At 40.9% G+C, this 22,767-nt stretch overlaps 1 protein-coding gene and 1 non-coding gene across 2 annotated transcripts; one reads left to right on the top strand and one right to left on the bottom strand.

Moving 5' to 3' along the window:
* Positions 1-6,671: 6,671 nt before the first annotated feature.
* Positions 6,672-6,746, top strand: Trnat-ugu. Its single transcript has one exon. It is a non-coding gene; the product is annotated as a tRNA-Thr (tRNA).
* Positions 6,747-12,084: 5,338 nt separating this feature from the next.
* LOC124602771 (glycine-rich cell wall structural protein-like) lies at positions 12,085-22,254 on the bottom strand. Its single transcript, XM_047136344.1, has 3 exons — positions 22,084-22,254; positions 17,028-17,326; positions 12,085-12,211 (listed from the first exon to the last, which is right to left on the bottom strand). Exons 1-2 carry the CDS (start codon positions 22,163-22,165, stop codon positions 17,031-17,033), a joined length of 378 nt encoding a protein of 125 aa, XP_046992300.1. The 5' UTR covers positions 22,166-22,254; the 3' UTR covers positions 12,085-12,211; positions 17,028-17,030.
* Between the last annotated feature and the right edge of the window lie 513 nt (positions 22,255-22,767).

The following is a 22,767-nucleotide window of genomic DNA, read 5'->3' as shown; positions in this document are numbered from 1 at the left end:
TCAAAACCACACCTGTCTCCTTTTGTTATGCCACTTAATAATTTCTTATACGTTAATGCCAACAGAAGTTTCATTATACGTTTACTTCAATCGTCAAGAAGAAAATTCCATGAATCTGAAAATATGGAAATGTAAACCAAATATGACAGGTTGCACAACTGTCATTGTGCCGTTATTGTTGATGTTAACTTCACACTAGTTTTATGAAATGTTATCTGGATGGTTACTACTTTATACTGGTTAACTAATGTATGTCATTTTCAAAGTCTGCGTCTTGGAGAACAAATTTGGTTTGAGCCATTCCTTCCCTGTATAACGCTTATTCAGTAGCCTCCAGTTACGAAATTTTATTCATAGTAGCAGACATAGCAATACATAAGCTACACCTGTTGTTCACTATAATTACTGCATTCCATGACTTACTTTTTGTAAACATTTACTTTTTTCTAACAAACAACGGCCTCATTACACCCCAGCCTTAGCACATCCTGTCGGATTATTCTGTATGTATCAACCTTGACCCTTGAAGTCATCTTGCACTTGCCTGTTATGAAGGAATGTTGACCAGATACTAAATATCCATTTCGAAATATTTCAACTGGGTCATAGCAGTGACATTAAGCATTTGTTAAGCTTCAACCCATATTTCCTAAATTATGGCTCCACGTAATCGGTGAGAATGTAGTAAGTCTAGTATTTTTACTGATACTTTTTGTTTGTAGCCTTTGAGAATGACATAACGTTGGAATGTATATGGCAAACTGGAACAATAAAATTGTTGTCAAGACGTCTCAGAGAGCTTAAGCGGATCATAAGGAGTTTTAAAGACATGCCTATGAATTACAGATCATTCAGATTCGCTTGAAATCATCATTGGGTCATTTATACAATAATACACCGTCCGTCCAGCAAATTCCGAGACTGATTTTATTTCTGGCTGATAAGCGACATCACCTGTAAGCAACAGATGTGAATTCGACAGTCAGTTGTGGGCAGGCAGTGTTACGTAGCAGATGTGCGACCGTTGTGTGACAACGTTGTTGCCTCGCAAATCGAAATGGAGCAACAACTTAAATCAGATATTCAAGACATTCTCCAGAATGCTCTGAAGAAGAGGAAAGTGTGCGAATCTTGACCTCTGAATAAAAACAACGACGAGTGGACGCCTGCCGCGACGTGGTTCAAATCCATAACGCGGAAAACTCTTTTTTGGGAATAACCACAATTCGAGAGGAGACTTATCAGTACGAACCTGCTATGAAACGACAAAGGTTCCAAATTCACAAGAAGCGTCAAGGATTTGACGATATAACTGATAATCAGGCCATTACGACATTCGAGTTGATTACAAAGAAGAACTTTCCTGACAGTTTCACATGGTTGGGTGACTGTTCTGTGTTTAGTGCTTAAGTGGAAGGAGAATATGCTGAATGCCTGAAGCGTTAAATGCACCATTTTAACGTTCCAATTTTTTAAAATCCAATCTCGAAACTTTCTGGACTGACAGGCTATGAAGAAGTCTTTTCTAAAGAGGTATAAATTACGCACTATTATATTTCCGTAAAGGTCACTTGTTCATATCCCGTCAGTCCAGGCTACTTGTTCATACCCCGTCAGTCCAAAAATTTTCGAGACTAGGTTAAAAAAACAGAAACGCTAACATATATATATATATATATATATATATATATATATATATATGAGTTTACGGAAAGGCCCACAACAAGAATGAGCTTTTATACACTGACGGTTCAACGACTGACAAGTAACAGAAAGTTCTGACTGCGAATCAACAAACATGCAAATCGTACTCTACAAACTATGACAGTAGAGATAATATAAGTCTTAAGGAGACTCAAATACACTAACAGAATGTCCGAAGATACAGCTAGCTACTATAGCCGTAATCGCAATAACTCATACACACTGTCAACTTTGGTAACTGTAAGGAGGCTGGAGGTTAATAGAAGGATGAAGGTAAAAGCAACGAAAAATCTCCACAAGAATGGCACACAAGTTACCAAGATTGAGAACAGCAGTAATTAGACATCTCATGACAACTAAAGATTACTGAAAATTTTCTTTAACTACTTCGAGACTGGATTTTTCGTCATGAAGCCTGTGAGAAACATTCATGCAGAATAAGGGTGGCGTATAAGAACATGTAAATCAGCTCTTGTTTATTTATGAAGGAAATGTGAATAAAATCAGTGAATTCACAAAAACCAACGTTAGCTTGAACTGTGAACAACCGATCCGCTCATGGTCGTTGTTGTTGTACAGAGACGTAAAATTTTGCACAAAATCGTCGGATAGTTTAAATAACTCTACGGAGATGGCGATGTAATCCGACAGCTTGTAAATAATGTATATCATGATCACTGTAGAGGCCTGCTGCTTAAATAAAATTATTTTATTCACCATCAGGTTCGATCACACCGATCATCATCAGGCCCATAAAAAGTCAAGTCATTTTACTTAAGCGTGCTGCCAATAATAAAACGCAATCTGAGTTATTCTTTGATAATGATACCTACTGATAAAAAAGCACGCCATGAGAGTTGTATTGCTCAAAAGACGTCGGTCACAAGCGTGACCTTTGACGTTTTTGTTATTTAATAACGATCCAAATCATCTAAATTGATAAACAAAGGTTTTATTCGAACTGCATGCTATTTTGGTAATCAAGACGTTCTGTAAGCATTTAATTAGTGTGCATTTAAATAGTGTAAAGCAATAGAAACACGAAATGTGGCAAGCTTACAATAACATAACATATAACGTAACAAAAAGCTGTGAGATAAACGTATATGTATTTCACAGATCTCATTTTTGTATCTATTAATTGCTTTACGTACATATATATGTTAAGATTCTTTTACTGCTATCTGATTCTTAGAGTACATTATATTTCTCTTGCGGCAACAACAGGTTTGGTTTCGCGTGCACAAACACGCAGGGATTTTTTTTGAGTAGGCCTGTGGTTGAGAGCGTGTCGGTATTTGGGTGCGTGTAGAAGAGGTTCTTCGAGGTTCGAAGCAGGCTACGCTGGTATGGGTCGTTAGTTATGCAGAATGTTCTGTGATTTGTATTATGTGTAGAGCCACCAGTATATTACTGGTACGTGGTTTTTAAAGAAACTAATGACTGTCAAGGCCGATACTTTGTGCAAATAAGGCAGAAACGTCGAAATGGGTCTTTGGTTTTTTGTTAACCTGAGCCATCACAAACACTTCCTAAACCTGGCAGATCAGGATCTTAGCATCAGTTAAAGTTTCTTGCCCGCTCCCTCTACAGCCGGCAAGTAAGGAGGAGGATCAGGCTTTTATCCAGCGAGAGGATAATGGGAGCACGTTACAAAGTGTAAGAATCAACAAGCGTGTGAAGGTGTGCACATCCGCACTTGTGCGTGTGTGCGTGCATGTCTGGTTAAGGGAGTATTACAGCAGTTTTAAGGCACTGAACAGACTTGGTTTTTTACCAATCAAATAAACTGAGAAAAAACACTTTCGTTGGTATCTGTAGTTAGGTGTATTTCTCGGTCGCTCGAGGGTGTATCCACCTCTGACGTGTAATGTATTCCCCGATGTAAAAAAAAAGGGTCCCAAGGGCGCGGCGGCACTAAAGCCACAATCGCGACCACACCCTGCGAGCAAGGTCTTCCGATGGCAACGCCCGTCGCCTTTACGATCTGATATCTCGCAGAAGACAAAGAATGGGCTAACGGACTGGGCGTATTGCATTTGCGTACTTCTGATAGTTGGTCCCTAGCCTGAAAACTGTTTGAAATGCTCAGTGAGTGACCTGAAACGATTCTGGGCACTCACTGAACTGTCCAGCTAGCCAGATTAACCCAGACGGTCCCCTCAGCAATATCACGGCTGATTTCCTCCCACATCGCTTTACACCTGAGTTAGTGCTTGTTCTCTCATGATCTATGATCTTCGTTTACCTTTTCTTAAAATTTTCGCTACGTTGTTCGATGATCCTTTAACTAACAGCGACGTGTTAATCTTCGATACTCGTTTCCCCTATTTTGCTGTTGGTCCCTGTGTAATGTGAGGCTTGTGAATTAAGATTTTCGGTATAGATTTCTGTCTGAGTCTATTACGAAAAGGATTTAGAGATGAAAATGATGCACTTACAACTCAGAGTCTGTTGTGACGTTTATTGTGGGCAGATACGCCGAAATAATGTTTATGGAAAAAAATACCTCCTTTACGTTCGTAGGGAATGTGACGTTCATCCTGCTTTGTGATATTACTTAATTCACATTTTGTTCTTTATGAGTAACCCTTGTAATATTACTTTCTTTGATTTTATTTAAGATATAGTGTTTGAAGAACGCTATGCTATATAAAGTACTAATTCCCCATGGTATTTTGCATGTTGCTTTCTCGAAAGCTTCGATCTTACTGGAACGTTTCTCAAAGAACCTGTACACGTCTCTGTCTTAAATCAAACAGCAAGCCATTCCAGCGAAAACGTAGGAAATAAGAAGAAAAAGAAACGAAAAATAAGAAGTAGAAAGAAGCGTATGATTTCTGAGTAACGTTTACCTGTATGCTACAGTGGACAGCAATGATTTCCGATAGTAAGGCAACGTTTACGGGTAAAATTCTGGGACGAATGGACAAGGTTCGAATTACCTTTCCCAGAATTTTGACTTTCCCGTGTTTCCTTCCATGCTCTCCCACAAATGTTACCGAGATCAACTAAGTGCATCAGTTTACACGGTTTTGTAAACACACTTCAGAAAGTTTTTGTTCTTTCTCCACTTTTTTGCAATTGCAGTACTGAGTTCGGCGTAGTTAAGTTGTTGTGGTAAAACTTGTAGTAAATTGAACTGATCAGTGTCAAGTTCATTCTTATCAGTATCAGTTGCAAGGTCTTTGAGGTACAGTGTCACATAGTCATTATTATGTAAGCAAAGTAATTTAGTACTAAAATTCAACATTTATATCTAATTTGAGTATCAGACGTAGGCATTTATTTTGAACGGAATTACTCGTACAATTCCACTAAATTAAATTACCTTCGTCACTGATATAAACTTTCTAGTTTCACGTTGTCTCCGAATTAGTTACCTCGCATAATCGATACAGTAATATGTGCCACCAAGAGACAAACACACTCCAGACCGGTAAAAAATTAATGTATGTTTAGCAGTGTCCCTGCTTATCATAGGAAACTGAAAGCATGTTAATATGAAAATAATGGTAAAATAAGCCAGTCTGTGGAAATGTTAGAGGTATACGTGAGAGGTTACAAAGCTGAAATAAACAACCTTTTTAAATAAATGTAAAACCTTCTTCGTTCATAAGATAATTATAAATGTTAACACTGAGCGCTACAGTGATTCAAATAAGGATCGTCGCCTCTTATTTGCAATATCAAGCTGCCCTGTTCTGCCGATTGCACCTCACCTCGAAGTTCCGAACTGTCACAGTACTCGTGTGATCTGCCTTTCATCCGGATTTCATAATGATTGTCTATAATGTTGAGCAACTACCAGCACCATGGCAATGGATGAACGAGGCTTCTTCTCAGCCTCCGCCACAGCCGTTCTTCGCTGCTATCATGCGTCGAGTAAGAAGATGAACGAGTTACCAGAACACGAGATATTTACTACGTTCTTGACTATCCATGAGAGCCATTTTGTTCTATCAAAACTGCAAATAACGTGCGTATAGAAGAGAAGGACGTAATCTGAATTCTTCAAGCGGTTCGTGTTGTTTTGGGTACAAAGGAGTGCTTTTCATAATTTCCAGCTAGGGCCTATTCAACACTGTTATTAAAAATATCGTGCGTTTTTTTAGTTTCCATTCGTTGCGTATCTTCTTTGGTTTAAAGCTTGTGTTCAGCGAACACCCGTTTGTCGTTTATATTCTATAAGTTTCCTTTAATTTACGTCTACAGTCACAATCTTTTCTGTTTAACAGATTACCGGTTTCGGTCTTTAATGACCATCATCAGATCTGTTTCATAAAAACAAAGTCCTAATGCAATGCAGTCATAGTGTTTTTTAAACAGTAGTTTTACTGACAACATGACTCGTGCATGTGATGTGATATATATGTATTTGACGATGCTGGTGCTGATTCCGCATTTAACAGTTGACTATGCCACTATGGCTGCAGTGCATTAGGAATTTGTTTTTATGAGACAGATCTGATGATGGTCATTAAAGACCGAAACCGGTAATCTGTTAAACAGAAAAGATTGTGACCATAGACGTAAATTAAAGGAAACTTATTACATATACGGGTCATTAACTATATATGACGGTAGTATCTGTTCCCTAAAGAACAGTTACCGTGGATGACCATGCAGCGTTGCTAGAAATGAAATGATATTTAAATAGACACCCTAGCTGCAAGCAGGCGTTGATACACTTCATTGGGGACATGTTGAAAATATGTGCCCCGACCGGGACTCGAACCCGGGATCTCCTGCTTACATGGCAGACGCTCTATCCATCTGAGCCACTGCGGGCACAGAGGATAGTGCGTCTGCAGGGACTTATCCCTTGCACGCTCCCCGTGAGATCCACATTCCCAACATGTCCACTATTAGGCGCACTACGAATGTAGTGGTGTGGACATGTTGGGAATGTGGATCTCACGGGGAGCGTGCAAGGGATAAGTCCCTGCAGACGCAATATCCTCTGTGCCCGCGGTGGCTCAGATGGATAGAGCGTCTGCCATGTAAGCAGGAGATCCCGGGTTCGAGTCCCGGTCGGGGCACACATTTTCAACATGTCCCCAATGAAGTGTATCAACGCCTGCTTGCAGCTAGGGTGTCTATTCAATTATCATTTCATATACGGGTCACTGTGATTTTTCGCGACGATGTCGCAGCTTTTCAACATGTCCCCAATGAAGTGTATCAACGCCTGCTTGCAGCTAGGGTGTCTATTCAATTATCATTTCATATACGGGTCACTGTGATTTTTCGCGACGATGTCGCAGCTTGTCTAGTTTTATACATCTGCCCGTCACCTAGAAGTTAACTCAACAGCAGCGAAAGACAAGTTTCCGCAAACCATTACTTTATTTTAATTTAAATGTGTGGTAGTGAGTGTTAGGTGAGTGTAAAAGTAGCGTCATGGGTGAGAATGTGAATGATGCTGTGGGTTAGTAGGTATGAGAGAAACATGTCAGGACTGTGGGCTAGTGTTTCACTGGGATTGATTGCAGCGCAGAAACCTTTAAAGTGTCAGATAGGAGTCTCCCATGGAGCTGTAGATCATTTAGTCGAGTCAAGAAAATCGTAGAAGAATGAAGAAAGATTTGTGCTCTTCAGGCAGAATCAGATGTGGTGGTGACAAGGATAGAGACAATGGGAGCTGGGAGCAGGTGACAGGTAATTGACAAAAGGAGAAAACCTCAGAAATAGCTTTTCAGATTCAGTCAGCAATCAGTTGCTCTTGCTATCTGAAACAAGAGAAGAGCGTCAGCCAGTTTTTGAGCAAAGAAGATTGCACTGGAATCATAGAAACAACTTTAAGGCTAGGTTCAAAGAAAAGTCATGTTGACAGGTTGGGTGTAAGCTAGATGCCACACAAAAAGATGGGAGTAGAACACCAGGGATCACAAGCATCTTGAAATCCAGCACCAAGCTTAGCCAGTTGACAAAGCTCGTGGGGGCCTTGTACAGAGATTTTTGATGAAGAGAATCAGATACTTGTTGTGGGAGGAGCGAATAACAGCCTGGCTATCAATTTTGGTTTCAATATTAAATGTGACCTGGAAGAAACAGGAGGACTACACGCCAGTATTGGATTTTACAGTGCCATGACCAGCCCTGCGTTAACACAGCCATTAACCATGCAAACAAAGAGCTTAGTGGAATGTTTTTGGCTGAAACACGCATATATATGCCACGGCTGTTGCTGCAATTGGGGGATGGGTATACACAATTCATGGCCTGATTAGGAAGGGTGAGGGCTGATTATGGAAACATTTCAGAAAGTGTAAGGGGCGCCAGAAGCACGCACGACAAAATCCCAGTAATTGCTGAAATCAGAGAGGCATATTTTTTATGTTAGAATCAGTATTTAAAGAAATTGGAACAGAGTAGGACCACAATATATGTAAAAGTATCCAGAAGAATAAAATTAATTTATTTCAGCAGAACATTATGGGGTTGGAAAACAAGATACATAAACTTCTTGTATGACCAGGAGATGTAGAAAATTCTGAACTGATCACTGTTCTGTGCCTCTCTAAGACCCACATAACCATAGGGATGGAGAAATGAAATATCATGGACTAAAGACTAGCATTACTTTCGTCTAGAGATAATATTGGTAACATATGCAAACACTGAACACAAAGTAAAAAATACTGAAAGGAACAGAATCATATGCCTGTGAATTGTTACTGCAAAATATTTATCTGGTAACTGTAACAATATACAGATCCCCTCCTCGAAACTTTAACTATTTATGAGAAATATAGAAGCAGTGTTGAGTTTTCTGTTAGACAAGAAAACACAGTTAGTAGATTGTGGAGATTTAAAAGTGGACATCTTAAAAGATACAGACAGGAAAAATGAAAATGGAACCATTATTTTCTGTATCAATCTAATTTCAGAAGTCAGTTTCCTAATTCATCCACAGCAAGGCACCTAACACTGAGTGATAAAATTTTCATAGTTATTGCTCGGGCTGAAGTAATTAATGTGTACCCAGTAGTCAATGAACTATCTGATCATTATGCAAAATTAATGTAAATAACCAATACAGCGCCTTATAGCCCTGAGGTAGGTTAATACTAAACAGTGAAGCTTATTAATAAGATTGGATAAATATTTTCAGAGTAATTTAAAGGAACTGGGAAGGGGGGGGGGGTATATATCGAAACACATGCTAATGTCACATTCAATTTTGAGAATTGCTTTTCTAACACACTATCCAGATAATCTATTAACAAACAAATAAACTATGGATAACTAAAACAATTAAAATCTCATACAACAGGAACAGGTAATTTGTACGAATGCCACAATAAATCAAGATACAACAGTACCTGCAGTCTATCAGAAATACCGTAATATTTTAAGGATAGACAATCATACGCCAGGGAATAAATACATCCCAACAGAAATTAATAGTGTGGATAATAAGATGAAAACTCTATAGGGTATTGTTAAATGTGAGACGAAACAGCCAGTCAGCGTACAGCAAACTGTAACAAGTAAACTGAATGACAATGTTGTAATTGATAGTTCACCATTTGTGAGTACTTTTAACAATCACTTCCTAAATGGGGCAGCAAGAATAGGATTAAATAGTACAACAGAAGGGAATATATTAAAACAAAATAGTTCAGTTGAAGAGAATATATTAAAAACATCATTAAGGAACTGGAAGTAGCACCACAATTATTTGCTGAAAGTAATAGAAATCTAAAAATTCTAAAAAAATTGGTCATATGGTATTGTTGTATTATCAAACAGAATTTTGAAAAAATTTTCTAACTTAATGAGTAAAGACCTTAGTGATATATGTAATGCATTACTGACAAAGGGAATTTTTTCAGGCAGATTAAATCATGCAGTTGTTAAACCTTTTCATAAGAGAGGCGTTAAGGAAGACATACTTATCATCCTATTTCCTTACTGACACCTTTTTCCAGAGTATTCGAAAAAGTGATGTACCCAATAGTCGTATCACATACAAGTAGAAGCAATTTACATAGCATATCAGAGTCTGGTTTCTGTAAGGGTTGTTCGACTGAGAATGCTATTTGCACGTTCACTAATAAAGTATTACAAGCCTTAAATGATAAAAAATGGGCAGTTGCAATTTTTGTGATCTTTTCAAAGTGTTTCATTGTGGAGATCATGTCACACTATAAGCGAAACTCAGGGTGTATGCAAAAGATAGCTTTATACACAGCTGGTTTCAATCATACTCAATTAACAGAAAGCAAGAAGTGTCAAATAATTCAAGCCGTATTGGAATGGTAGAAAGTTTTAGTGACTGGGGATTAATCGCAAAGAGAGTCCCAAAGGGTTTAATTCTGTGTATACTCCTATTCCTTGTACTCATGAATGACCTTCTACTAAACATTTAAAAAGCAGACGTTACTAGTGTTGTAATAAATTCCATTAGAGAGAAGGCCACAGAATTAATTAAGCGTTTCATAGAATTATGAAGTGGTCCTCTGAAAACGGACTCTCCCTAAGTTTGGAGAGAACACACTATATTCAAATCTGTACAACAGAGCTATACGACAGTTGATGCAGCACATGAACGGGCGTCAATAATCGTTGTAGACGGCTCAAAATTTCTGGTGTACATTTGATAAAAAACTGAACTGTAAGCAGCATATTACTGAACTTCTCAAAGATTTAAGTTCAGCTACTTTGGTCTCCTTATAATTACTAGTCTTGAAAACAAACGAATCAATCTTCTGACATATTTTTGTACATTTCTACTCAGTAACATTTTACGGTTAAATTTTCTGGAGTAACTTATCACTTAGAAAGCATGTACTGATGCACAAAAGTGATCAGTAAGAATAATGTATGGCTTTCGCCTACAGTTAGCATGTAGGTATCTCTTGAAGGGGTTGGACACCATAACAATACATATATTCGCTGACATAATTTGTCATAAATAAACCATAACAATTTGAGAATAAAAGTGTTGTCCATATCTACAACACTAGACGAGAAGATGATCTTCATTACACTCTATTAAAAGTGTCATTGGCTCAGAGGGAGTTCAAAATGCAATAATGAAAGTTCTCGTTCATTTTCCCAACAACCTAAAATGATTGACAGGTAGCAAAGCACGTTTTAAAAACTATCCTAAGATCATTTCTCTTAACACTCTTTCTACTCCGCTGGCGGATTTCTATTTAAAAACAGGAAGCGTGTAAAAAAAGTACCGCACTTTGTCTTTAAGTGCAGCTCCAAGAGCAGGTTCAAAATTGTTCAAATGGCTCTGAGTAGTATGGGACTTAACATCTGAGGTCATCAGTCCCCTAGAACTTAGAACTACTTAAACCTAACTAACCTAAGGACATCATTCACATCCATGCCCGAGGCAGGATTCGAACATGCGACAGTAGCAGTCGCGCGGTTCCGGACTGCAGCGTCTAGAACCGCTCGGCCACCGCGGCCGGCTCCAAGAACAGGACTAAAAAATAATTTGTAGTATGAAAACTAATCATGTAAACATATCCTTTAAACTGACTCGTTCAACAATATTTCCATAAAAGAACCGTTCATATGATCTGTGAAACATGTAACTAATTATCTAACTAATCTGGAAACCAGTATTGTACGAATGCTGTGAGTTTCATCTTGTACTGGATACACAAGAAGCTTCTAGTTCACTTTCTTCCGTGTGTTAAAGTAAGCTCACCTTCAAAGCAAAGTCTTTTTCATATTATTACAGCTATGTAACAAACATAAATAGCACGAAATGATTTCGTCCTTAACTCCAACGTCTGAGGTGTTTTTAAATATTCCCTAGTGAGAAATGCTTAAAAACTGTTATTATGGTTCTTTAATGTTCGAATTAAATCTCTTCGAATGATACATTGCAGTAAGTACTTACTTCCCCAACACAGTAACAGTTTACAGACTTTGTGGTTCTTACATTAAGCCTCTGACTACCCTGCCTGCAAATATTAGCACAGCTGAACTTTTGAGAAATACAACAGGGCGGCGGACCAAGTATGTGTATAATTTCCGGAAATCGTTCCTTCGATAATTAGTACATATACGTCGCTGCAGACTAGCTGCAGTGAAACATACACCAGTCAAGGATAAAAAGTTTTTCCTGCTCACCAGTACTCATGAAATAGAGTATTATAACATCTGAATAATATCGCGATTCTTCCAGTTTCCTGTTGAGCAGTTGAGTAGTTTTGAAGATGGTACCTTCACATCATGCTCACTTAATTTTACGAAAATCTTGCAACATATATTGAGACACACACCTACATACACGGCGAGATTACATACAACCATGTTTCGCAATTTGCAAACAGTTCAAGGTTTTCCTTTCTCTCGACCACGTCAGGAAATGTCCATGGAGACTTTCAACAGAATGAGAAATGAGTGTTGTTTTGTAAAAATGTTTATTTACAAGGTAATATACAATGATAATGGGAAGTATGAAATTGGCTCACGTTTTTATTCCTGTTTTTTATCATTATGAGGATGCGAGTATCGTTAATCGTCAGGAACCCTGCAAAAGAAAGAACAAAGAAATATTAACAAAGAAAATGTTGTTTGAGAAACACTCAGCATTGTATTTGACATTTTAAAAATATAGACGAAGAATAAAAGTAGCTTAATGAAGACAAATCTACAATAAATATTTCGAGGTATTTGGCTTTTCCCTTTTTTCTGTTCCTTTTTTGATGTTTACTGGGTTTCCAGCTGGGGTACATATTTTGATGACGTGGCACGATTTGTGGAAGGAGGAGCAGAGGGAGTTTGATGGATTTCTGTCTGATTGGACAACAAACGAATTTTATCAGTTACATTTCGTCCTGTCAGTGAAAATAATGGTTGAGAGAAGTGTTGAAGTGGCATCTATTTATATAAATAGACTAGAAAAAAATCCCAGAATGCTCGATCTCTATGTAACTAAGAGAATCGAATACTAAGACCAGTTAAATTTCCTCTATAGGAACAAGATTACTTGTTTATTCTTTTGAAAAATCGAGGGTTCGTTTGGACTAGAAAGATAAGTGAAATGGGTGAAAAACGAGAGCAGATATTATTCAAGATGAAATAATTTCCAGGTGTGCGCGTCGAAATATGAAAAATTAAGTTGTAAAAATTGGGTTACACCTAAATAAATCACTTAGGCACGCTAGTAAAGTAAGTAATTCAAATGTCTGCGTTTTTTATTCTATGGTAGATTATCAGTAGAAAAGTAATTCGGAGGTGTCGATGGGTGTCCATAGTGGAACATATATATGTAATATGAATATATGACAAAAATGTGATAAACGATTTTCGAAATATAATAGAAACGTTATGTAAACGTTGACGATAAAAAAATAAAACAATATTTTCCTTACTGCTGAACAATATTTCTCTCATCTCTTCTGCAAAGTAATTTTACTGATGTTTTCTGGATTTAGAATATCTGGAACTTACATGAGAGAGAAAGACTGCCACAGCTGCACTCCGAGACATTCTCCCTAGAATGCATCATTTATTTTTCAGCGAAATTTACGCTGTAATAAAATTTCCTGAGAGACGAGAGTCATTACTTGATCTGAACTACAGCTGGCAATGTTTCGACTAAAATGCTCTTTGTGACTGCGCTGTGTCAAAGGCTGCCCCACGGCTTCAAAAATGTTCTTCACTAAGTGGGGGTGGTTACTAGGTCTTCGCTTTGATTTTTCTTTCTTGTTCTGGGGGGGGGGGGGAGGGGTGAGGGAGAGGGAGGGGTAGGTCATATGTCTTACGAAGTTTGTTTCATGTAGAGGCTTCAAGCTATCTCTCTGTTCATTTAGGATTTCCTGTGTATCTTGCTGCTAGAGAAAGGATGTGGTAGAGAATTCAAAGCAGTGATAATATGGGTCGTGACTGCGAACGCTGATGCATAACGTGACTAATTTTACTGCTACATAACGTGGAGCTTCATTTTACGGGTCGCGGCCGAGCTGAAAAAACTCTTACGTTCGTCAGTGTTTTCTGGAAGTGTGGTGGAATGTGGGCTATTGCAGTCCAAATCCATAACGTTATACAAATATACTGAAAACACAAAACCACATACAAAATGTCTGGAAACTGTCGCTCTAAAAAAGTCACACCCCAAGAAAATTAGGAATCCTGCCTTGGCACACAATTTTAACTAATGATAAATGTTCAAACATGTGTCTTTTTGTTTCCATCTGGTGTCACAAACAGTTCTAAGATCGATTATTTAAAGCTGTCTTTCCAGCATGGCTGGTGCCTTTAATCCATTGTGGGTTCAGAAGGCTACATGAAGATTTCCTAAAACTGTTTTTGACAAATCGCTAGGTTAATGTAGTTATTTCAGGTGATTCTGTTTTCAGAATAAATATTATGTTTCGTTTGTTCACTACGCTGCACCTCCGTAGTCAAGAGATCAGGCGTCACTTTCATGCAGAGGATCCTGGTCCAGTTCCCACTACTGCCAAAGACCTTTTCTTGGTTGGAAGACTGGAGTGGGGTGAACTCAGCTTCGTGATACCAACTGACGAGCTACTTAAATGGAAAGTAGCAGCCTCGAAAACTGACAACGGCTGGAATAGCGGTGTCCTGATACGGTGGCCGGTCGACATCGCGTGTTTTTAAGGCCTTATCGTGGAGTTTAGTTTTGTGTCAGCACATGGATATCCTAAACGTACCGACAGGGAGTATGAGTTGATAGGTCACGGTGAAACGAGTATCACGTGGTACATTATTAGAGGAAGGTGCTTAAATTCGGATTCCCACCCCTAACGCGGATTCACTGCTTCTTGGCTCTGCAATTTCTTGAACTCTAGTGGAACCAAATGTAAATAGTAGGTTAGACTTCAACCATTCTGTAGCGATATTCTCAGGCAATGGAAAAAGTTTTTACTTTCTGCCACATTTTTCGTTATTTCTCCTAGATACTGACGGGTAAGCGTTTCAACAAACATTCCTGTATAGTGAGGTTCAAGGTTAGTGTTTAGGACTAAACTGTTTCATTTAGGCGTTTGGTTAAAATTTATTTGGTTAACAAAATGTAGGCTGTTGTTGCGTAAACTGGACCCATTCAGTTGCTTAAACCCGACTCTTTAGTTTTCCATGCTTCAAGTCTACCCTCGTTCTCTTGGATTTCTGTTTCAGATTCGAAGCGGATTGTGGGGAACGTTGAGCAAAACACGAGCAGTCCTTTTAAAACCACTAAAGCTGTTGATGTAGTTCAGAAAATGAGGAAGAGGTTAGAACAATGCAAGCGAACAGTCGTGAGACTGTCCAACAAGAAGTACAGTACACCAGAGAAAGCAGCGAAACGAAAGTAGGCAGACCTACAATTTCGGGTAAACATTTTGAAGAAGAACTACTTTAATACTTTCTTGCTATGGCAGCTTCTTTCTTTGGGCTTGAGCATAACGACATGAGAAAAATGACTGTGTAATTGACAGTGAGAAATAGTTTTGAACACCTTTTCAAGGACGAAATTTCTTGTGAAAAGTTGATTAGTCTTTTTCTAAAACATCGCAAAACTAAACTCTACGAAAGAAAGCATGAAGGGCATTCAGTAACAGGGCTCATGGGTTCGGCAAAGAAGCAACACAGAAATTTTATAACCTTCTGGAAGATGTTATATTATGCTTGAAAAAGTAAATATTACGTCTTTTTAAAACATAAATTTAATATTTTCTAAGCTTTAAAATCAAAAACAAAATGGGGGACCGGTTTTTGGGAACTTCCTCTGTAAACTATCTTTGCACCTTCAAGTGCACGTCCAGTGAGAACGCAGCTAAAAGACTGTTTTTTCAGTGATAGGTATCTTCTTTACAGCATAAGCAGCCATTCTGTCTCTTCGACTAAGTATTTAATTCTAATAAAAAGTACAGTATTATTTGTAAGTACATGCAGGCTTTCGGAAGGCGAAAGTACTAGACATAGAGGAAACAGGCACATATCAGTGTGTAGAACATTTATCCAAGTTTTTAACTTGCGTTACAAGTGCTGAATGTGGGTACCCTTTATCCCACCACAGACGAAAAAAGTTTATGCAATTCACTGAGACTACTGCTGGTACGGTCCAAGAAGGCGCAATGGCAGCAGCTCACTTTGGAAATCTGTTTACTTATAGGTTTCTGCACTTGTGAAGTATGAGGGGCAATCAAATGAAAACGAAACAGGGAATAAAAGTTTAAATGAACTGTTTGTTATTTCAAAGGTTATGGCCATAACTGAGAAAAATGCGAGCGAGGCATAGTGTCTTAACTCACCGGAATGCTGAAGGGTGGTGTTATGTCTGCCACAGACGGCCCCTGCCAGACAGACTACACTCAAGATACCCCTGTGTACCATATAACATATACAAGCACTTGCAGGCGCAACCAACAGGACAACAATTCTTCAAAACAAACAGAACTTGCTAGAGACTAATGCGAACCTTTTTCTGCAGAGGTCGCCTCATAGATACAGGGAATGTTGGAGTACTCCCAGTACAGCCAGTTCCTTGTCGAGCTAGGACCAGCTCCGACGGACCTCACCGACGCTCTTGATGAATGGTCGTCTACTGAGTATACTTCAGTATTGTAGAACACTCAGTTTAATGTCGTTTATTGAAACTGAACTACACTTCTCGAACAATCACTATATACACACAAATACAAATAACTTGTAGACGACCATTCATCAAGAGCTAGTCCTAGCTCGACAAGGAACTGGCTGTACTGCTGCTGCGCTGGCCTTATAAAGCCGGCGGAGTACTCCAACTTTCCCTGTATCTGTGAGGCGACCTCTGCACAAAAAGGTTCACATTAGTCTGCAGCAAGTTAGTCTGCGGCTGCCGTATAATGTCTGCCCACATGTTGCCAAATTTGTTTCGACTACGCTGCACAAGTTTTGCGGGGGAGCCCTTACAGTTTCCATCGGTCCCCATGCGATTTTCATAGTTTTGGAGATCTGAAGAAAGACACTGGTGGCTTCGGATGAAGAGGTGCATTCCTGGGTACAATCATGCTTCCGAAAGCAAACGCAAATATATTGTTGGTAAAGTGGGCATCGATTATTTGGTTTTCTTCTTTTTTTCCATTTGATTCCCCTCATACCCCGATGAGAAAATTCGCAGTGGATGATTTGTCTGCATGATCTGACACATCTGGCCCTATTGGTGCGCACTGCGACTGTACCACAACACGTATTACGAATCAAAAGTTGTACAGATAGCCTATCCACCGATACCTCATTTTTCTATGTGTCCTCATTCCCGCGCAATCCTCTTCTGGAACCTCGTAGGTAGTTGTGAGTAGCCCTTTAGATGTAAGGTTGCTCACGTAATTGAAATGCAGCTTGAGAGTGCTCGAGTGTACCTGCTAGTCGAAGAAGCCGAAGCCGCCGCCGCCGCCTCGGCTGTTGCTGAAGGCCTGGCTCTGGGAGAAGGAGGCGGTGAAGGGTCCGACGCCGAAGCTGGCGGAGGCGCTGGAGGCGTGGCTGCTGGACTGGCCGCCGCCCCCGTGGGGGCCGTGCCCGCCCGCCACGCTGCCTGCGGACGCGGAGCTACCCGCGAAGCTGCCGCCGCCGCCGCCGCCGTGGCCGCCGTAGCCGCCGTGGCCGCCGTAACCTCCGTACCCTCCGTAGCCGCCGAACTTCTTGCGGTGCAACGTCGGTTCTGTGGGAACGAGGACAGCTGCGTCACGTCTGCGCTAAGTAAACGAATCTGCTCGGCTGGACGAGAGCTCCTCGACGGCAGCCTCGAGAATATCTACGCTTATTAAGGACGCGTTGAGAGCTTTTCCTCTCCAGCACTTCGCTAACTGCATGGAAGATATACTAGCTTCTCGGTGAGGACTACCGCCGACTTTTCCTTAGCTGTGAATTTTCACTTAGCAGCGGTGTGTGCGGTGGAAAATAGGGGATGAGGTACTGGCTCAGTGCTGTCAGAACGGGACGAGAGCTACGTTTGGCGGAATGCTCTGACGATAGAGCGCTAGCCCGCGAAACGTAATGGTTCCGTGTTCGAGTCCAAGACCTGCACATAGTTTTAATCTTCAGCTAGTCAGTAACAGTCAGTAAACTCAAGAGAAAGAAAAGGCAAATACATTTAATTTGATCTGTAGTTATACTCGAGATTTCTGAAATCCTTACATGCTGCAGTAATCCTTCGATTCTAGCTATTTAATGTAATCTTTCAATGCCAAACACTAAATTTACGTCAACAGTCCGGTAATATGGACTTCAGTTACCTGTCTGCTCACAGTGGTTGGTTCAAATGGCTCTGAGCACTATGGGACTTAACTTCTGAGGTCATCAGTCCCCTAGAACTTAGAACTACTAAAACCTAACTAATCTAAGGACATCACACACATCCATGCCCGAGGCAGGATTCGAAACTGCGACCGTTGCGGTCGCGCGGTTCCAGACTGTAGCGCCTAGAACCGCTCGGCCACCTCGGCCGGCTGCTCACAGTGTACCTGCCTTCTCCATCCATCTCAGTATCGAGTGTTCCATAGCTAAGGTGTTCGTATGAGATCCAGACAACACATTCTTGTTCGTTGATGTTTCTTTAGTGGTTATTTTTATGTATCTTACACTATTTGTATTATCATTAAACATTTATCCCTTTCAAATTCTGCTCCCCAAGTTGTTACGGATCGTCATCGTTTCTCATTCAACACAGGAAACTTCTAATATGAAAAATAACCAAAGTGTGACAAAAATTAGAAAAAAAATGAGATGATGCAGCTTAAAATTTGAGTATATTACACCAGCTGCACTGTATTTTATTTAAATTATACCAGGGGGTTACAATTAAACTTTCCCTATTTAAAACGTTATAACAGAGAAACTAAATACCGTACGAGTACCAAACTTGGTAACGTTAATGTCCAGAGTATGGGCTGCATGATTTCCTTGCGTCACAGGGCCACCATCCTGTTTCAACTATGGCCATCAGGTGCAGTGATCAGTCATCGGGATGCATAGTCTCACACACCTGACCGGTCACAGTGCACTTGGTGACGTGTCAACATGACCTTCGACAAAAGGAGCAGGGCATTACTGGTGAAGAAGCTCTGTTATCAAAACAACAGTAATGCTGCACTTCGAGCATATCGCCGGCTGAAGGGATAACAGAAGGGTCTCTTTCTCCATCTGCTGTGCGGAGCACGACGAAGAAGTTCGAATCAACTGAAAAACTGGGCGTCGCTCCGGCAGGTGGTTAAAGAAATCGCTGTTGCAATAACACACAACGCTGCGTGCAATTCCCGATCGTCAGTCGGTGAGTGTGCTGTGTCACGACAGTTGAAAATGCCGTGGTCCACTGTACCGAAGGTGCATAGAACCGTTCTTAAATGGTTTCCGTACAAGATCCATATCGTACAGCAGCTTGCGTCACAGGACGCACAACGACGTGTTGACTTCGCTTTCTCGCAGGGATTGAAGTTGACGAGAGCTGGCCCTGGACCATTCTATGGACAGACGAAGCTCATTTTTCCCTGACAGGGGAGGTGAACACGCAGAATTGCTGAGTGTGGGGATCTTCACCTCCAGTCACTGTGCATGAAGTTCTTCTGTATGGTGAACGTATCACCGTATGGCGTGACTTCACGGCTACGTTCCTCATTGGCCCATTCTTTTTTGAATAAGCTGGCGCTCAAGGACCCAAGACTTGCAGTGTGACTGGCCAGCGATATTTACGGCTACATGATTATCCGGAGTAAGAAAATAAGGGTCTCATGATTCATTAGCTTTGCTTCAATGCCTCTGTAATTTACTGAGCGTAGTCCTATTGAAGGCAATATTCCGTTATATTCTGTTGGCCTATTAACTGTCACACTGAACCATTTCTTGGGATAGAAATAAAAAACACAATGTAACCAGTCACTAAACTCTAAGTCAGTCATGTGCGACGTGTTTCGGAGACTTCGCTCCAGGAGCAGGTGGCGGATCAAGTGTTTAGATTATTACCGGGATCAAAACACTTGTTCCGCTACCCACTGATGAGCATAGCCTCTGAAAGACGTTGTAAATAAAAATGACTGCTTAAGTTATGTCTTTTATTTGAAATTTAAACAGACAGTCACGGAAACAGTCTGCGAAACTTGTGTATGTGTAACATGTATTGTCCGAAAAACGGTGGAACATAATATGTCTTTTATATATATACAAGGAATTTTTAAGACTTCGCTGACAGTACAGAACAACAGTGGAGAAAGGGATTTTTAAACCGATGTTTTGGAATTATAGTCTGATTCCCAGAATGAAGTTCACTCTCCGCTGATTTGAAATTTGCTGGCGGACCGGACCTCGAATCTGGAACCTATACTTTTCGCGGTGCTCTACCGATTGAGCTACGCAAGCACGTCTAATGACGAACCCACAATTTCGCTTCCATCAGTACCTCGGATCTATCTTTTAAACGTCACAGGAGGTCTCCTACATACTTGCGGGACTAGCATTCCTGGAAGAAAGGTTATTGCGTAAACACGGCTTAACTACATCCTGGGGAGGGGAATGAATGGGTTGTTAATAGAATGGATTTTCTCTCTGCAGCAGAGTGTACGCCTCCTGGAAGATTAAAACTCTGTGCTGGATCGGGATCGAACCTGTGGCCTTTCTTATTTCTTTTGGAATTGTAAATCTCGTAAGGTTTGTAGAAGAACTTGTGTAAGTTTGGAAGGTATGTGTACCGACGGAAGTGAAGTTGTGTGGACGGGTCGTGCTTGGATAGCTCAGTGGGTTGAGCACTTACTCGCGAAAGGCAAGGGTCCCACGTTGGACCCGATTCGGCGCACAGTCTCATATTTACCCACAGAGCCGTAAACACAGTGTAAGAAACGCACCACATTTAGAACAGTAACACTAGTTCGAGGGCCATACTTCCTATTTCAAGAGCCTGTCAAAGCTCTCCCGGGTTTACAAATGTTGCGGTCGTGAACTATGTCCGCATTTGCATCTACATATACAGCTACAGTTCATAATTCAAAGCCTGGCAGAGGGTTCATCAAACCAGCGTCAAGTTCTGTATCTACCGTTCCACTCTCGAACATCGGACGGGAAAAACGAACACTTAAACTTTTTTGTGATACTCATTTCTCCCTACAGAGGTGGACAATAAGAAAATATTTTCACATTGTGAGGAGACAGTTGTTGATTGGAATTTCATGACAAGATCCACGAAAAACGCCTTTGTTTTACTGATTGCATCCCAACTCGCATACCGTATCCGTGACACTCTCCCTCCATTTCACGATAATACAAAATAAGCTGCCCTACTTTGAACTTTAAGGTTGTCCTCCATCAATGTTTTTTGATGCGTATCCGACACCGCGCAGCAATATCCCAGAAGTGGACATACAAGCATAATGTCTGCAGTCTCTTTAACAGAATATTACATCCTCTAAGTCTCCTGCCAATAAAACGCAGTCTTTGGTTTGTAATTCCACACATCATTACGTCCGTGATCATCCCACTTTAAGTCGTTCGTAATTGTAAACCTAAGTATGTAGTTAAAATTGTGCAAATGGCTCTGAGCGCTATGGGACTTAACTTCTGAGGTCATCAGTCCCCTATAACTTAGAATTACTTAAACCTAACTAACCTAAGACATAACACACAACTATGCCTGAGGCAGGATTCGAACCTTCGGCCGTAGCGGTCACGCGGTTCCAAACTGTAGCGCCTAGAACCGCTCGTCCACCACGGCCGGCATGTAGTTAAATTCACAGTCTTAAGATTTGTACCATTTATCGTGTAGCCGCATTGTTCTTTTAGAACCTATGTCGATGACTTCACACATTACTTAGAGTCAATTTCCACTTCCCACAACACAGAGATATCTTGGCACTATCATTTTGCAGTTGGTCTCGAGCATCTGATGACTTTACGAGACGGTAAATGACAGCATCATCTGCAAAGAACCTGAGATGGTTACTCAGATTGTCTCCTAAATCGTTTATATAGATTAGGACTAGCAGACGGCCTACAACGCTTCCTAGGTGAACACACGTATTACTTCCATTTTACTCGATGACTTTCCGTCAATGACTAACAAAGTGACGTTTCTGACAGAAAATCAAGAGTCCAGTCGCACAGTAGAGACGGTACTCCATACGCATGCTATTTGATTAGAAGTTCTTGTGTGGAACAACGTCGAAAGGAATCCAGAAGTATGGAGAAAATTAGGGGTCACCTGTGAAAAGCACTCATTAGTTCGTGTGAATAAATGACTACTTGTGTTTCAAAAGAACGTCATTTTATGAATGCATACTGACTGCCAATAGATCGTTTTCCTCAGATGATTCATAATGTGCGATCAGACTATATGTTCCTAAATGATATTGCAAATCGACATTCTGTAATTCAGCGAATTACTGTTAGGTGCTTTCTCGAGTACTGGTGTGGGCTGTGAACTAGTGGAGACTTCACCTGGTGCAGGGGCGCTGGCGGCCCACTCTGCGACCAGCACGATCCCGAGCAGCAGCAGCGCGGCTCTCGTCGAGGGAGTCATGTCTGGCGGCGGCGTCTCGTCTGCTTCTCGTCTGCGTCTGCGTCTCCTCAGCGGCCTCCGGTGCCCGAGCTAGACTCTGCAGGCCGGCCAGCGCCGGTCGCCTTTATAGCGGCCACCGGCAGGCCGGGCGACCTCAGCCCGCAGCCCTTGGGACTGGTCCGAAGGCCCGACCACGCGCGCGTCATCCCACCTGCTGCAGCGTCTCTGGAAGACTCGCACAGCCCGCGTCTCGCTCCCGCAAGTGTGTGGCTCGCTCTAACAGCAAGAGTTAAATGGGTCCTCACACACTCAATATTTTTGCACTATAATATTATGTAATTACACTACGCGAGAGAGTGACGCCAAGAGCAGCACAATATTATTACAATGATGTCCAGGTAGAACTCTGTCTGCGAAGCGAAATGTCTGCGCTCAATAATTTAGAACTTGAAACTTCCTGGCAGATTAAAACTGTGTGCTGGACCGAGACTCGAACTCGGGACCTTTGCTTTTGCGGGCAAGTGCTCTACCAAATGAGCTACCCAAGCACGACTGACGCCCCGTCCTCAAAGCCTTACTTCTGCCAGTAGAGCACTTGCCGCGAAAGGTCCCGAGTGCGAGTC

Source organism: Schistocerca americana, chromosome 1 (genome assembly GCF_021461395.2).
Source record: "Schistocerca americana isolate TAMUIC-IGC-003095 chromosome 1, iqSchAmer2.1, whole genome shotgun sequence".
Taxonomy (NCBI): Eukaryota; Metazoa; Arthropoda; class Insecta; order Orthoptera; family Acrididae; genus Schistocerca; species Schistocerca americana.
Note: the sequence above shows the minus strand (reverse complement) of the source record. Positions and strands in the feature narration are given on the sequence as shown.

Bases quoted from the DNA above. Each gene is read 5' to 3' on its own strand.
- LOC124602771 (XM_047136344.1), bottom strand. From the start codon at position 22,165: ATGACTCCCTCGACGAGAGCCGCGCTGCTGCTGCTCGGGATCGTGCTG. The intron at 17,327-22,083 runs GTGAAGTCTCCA...TCGTTCCCACAG, and splicing joins CGCCAGCGCCCCTGCACCAG to AACCGACGTTGCACCGCAAG.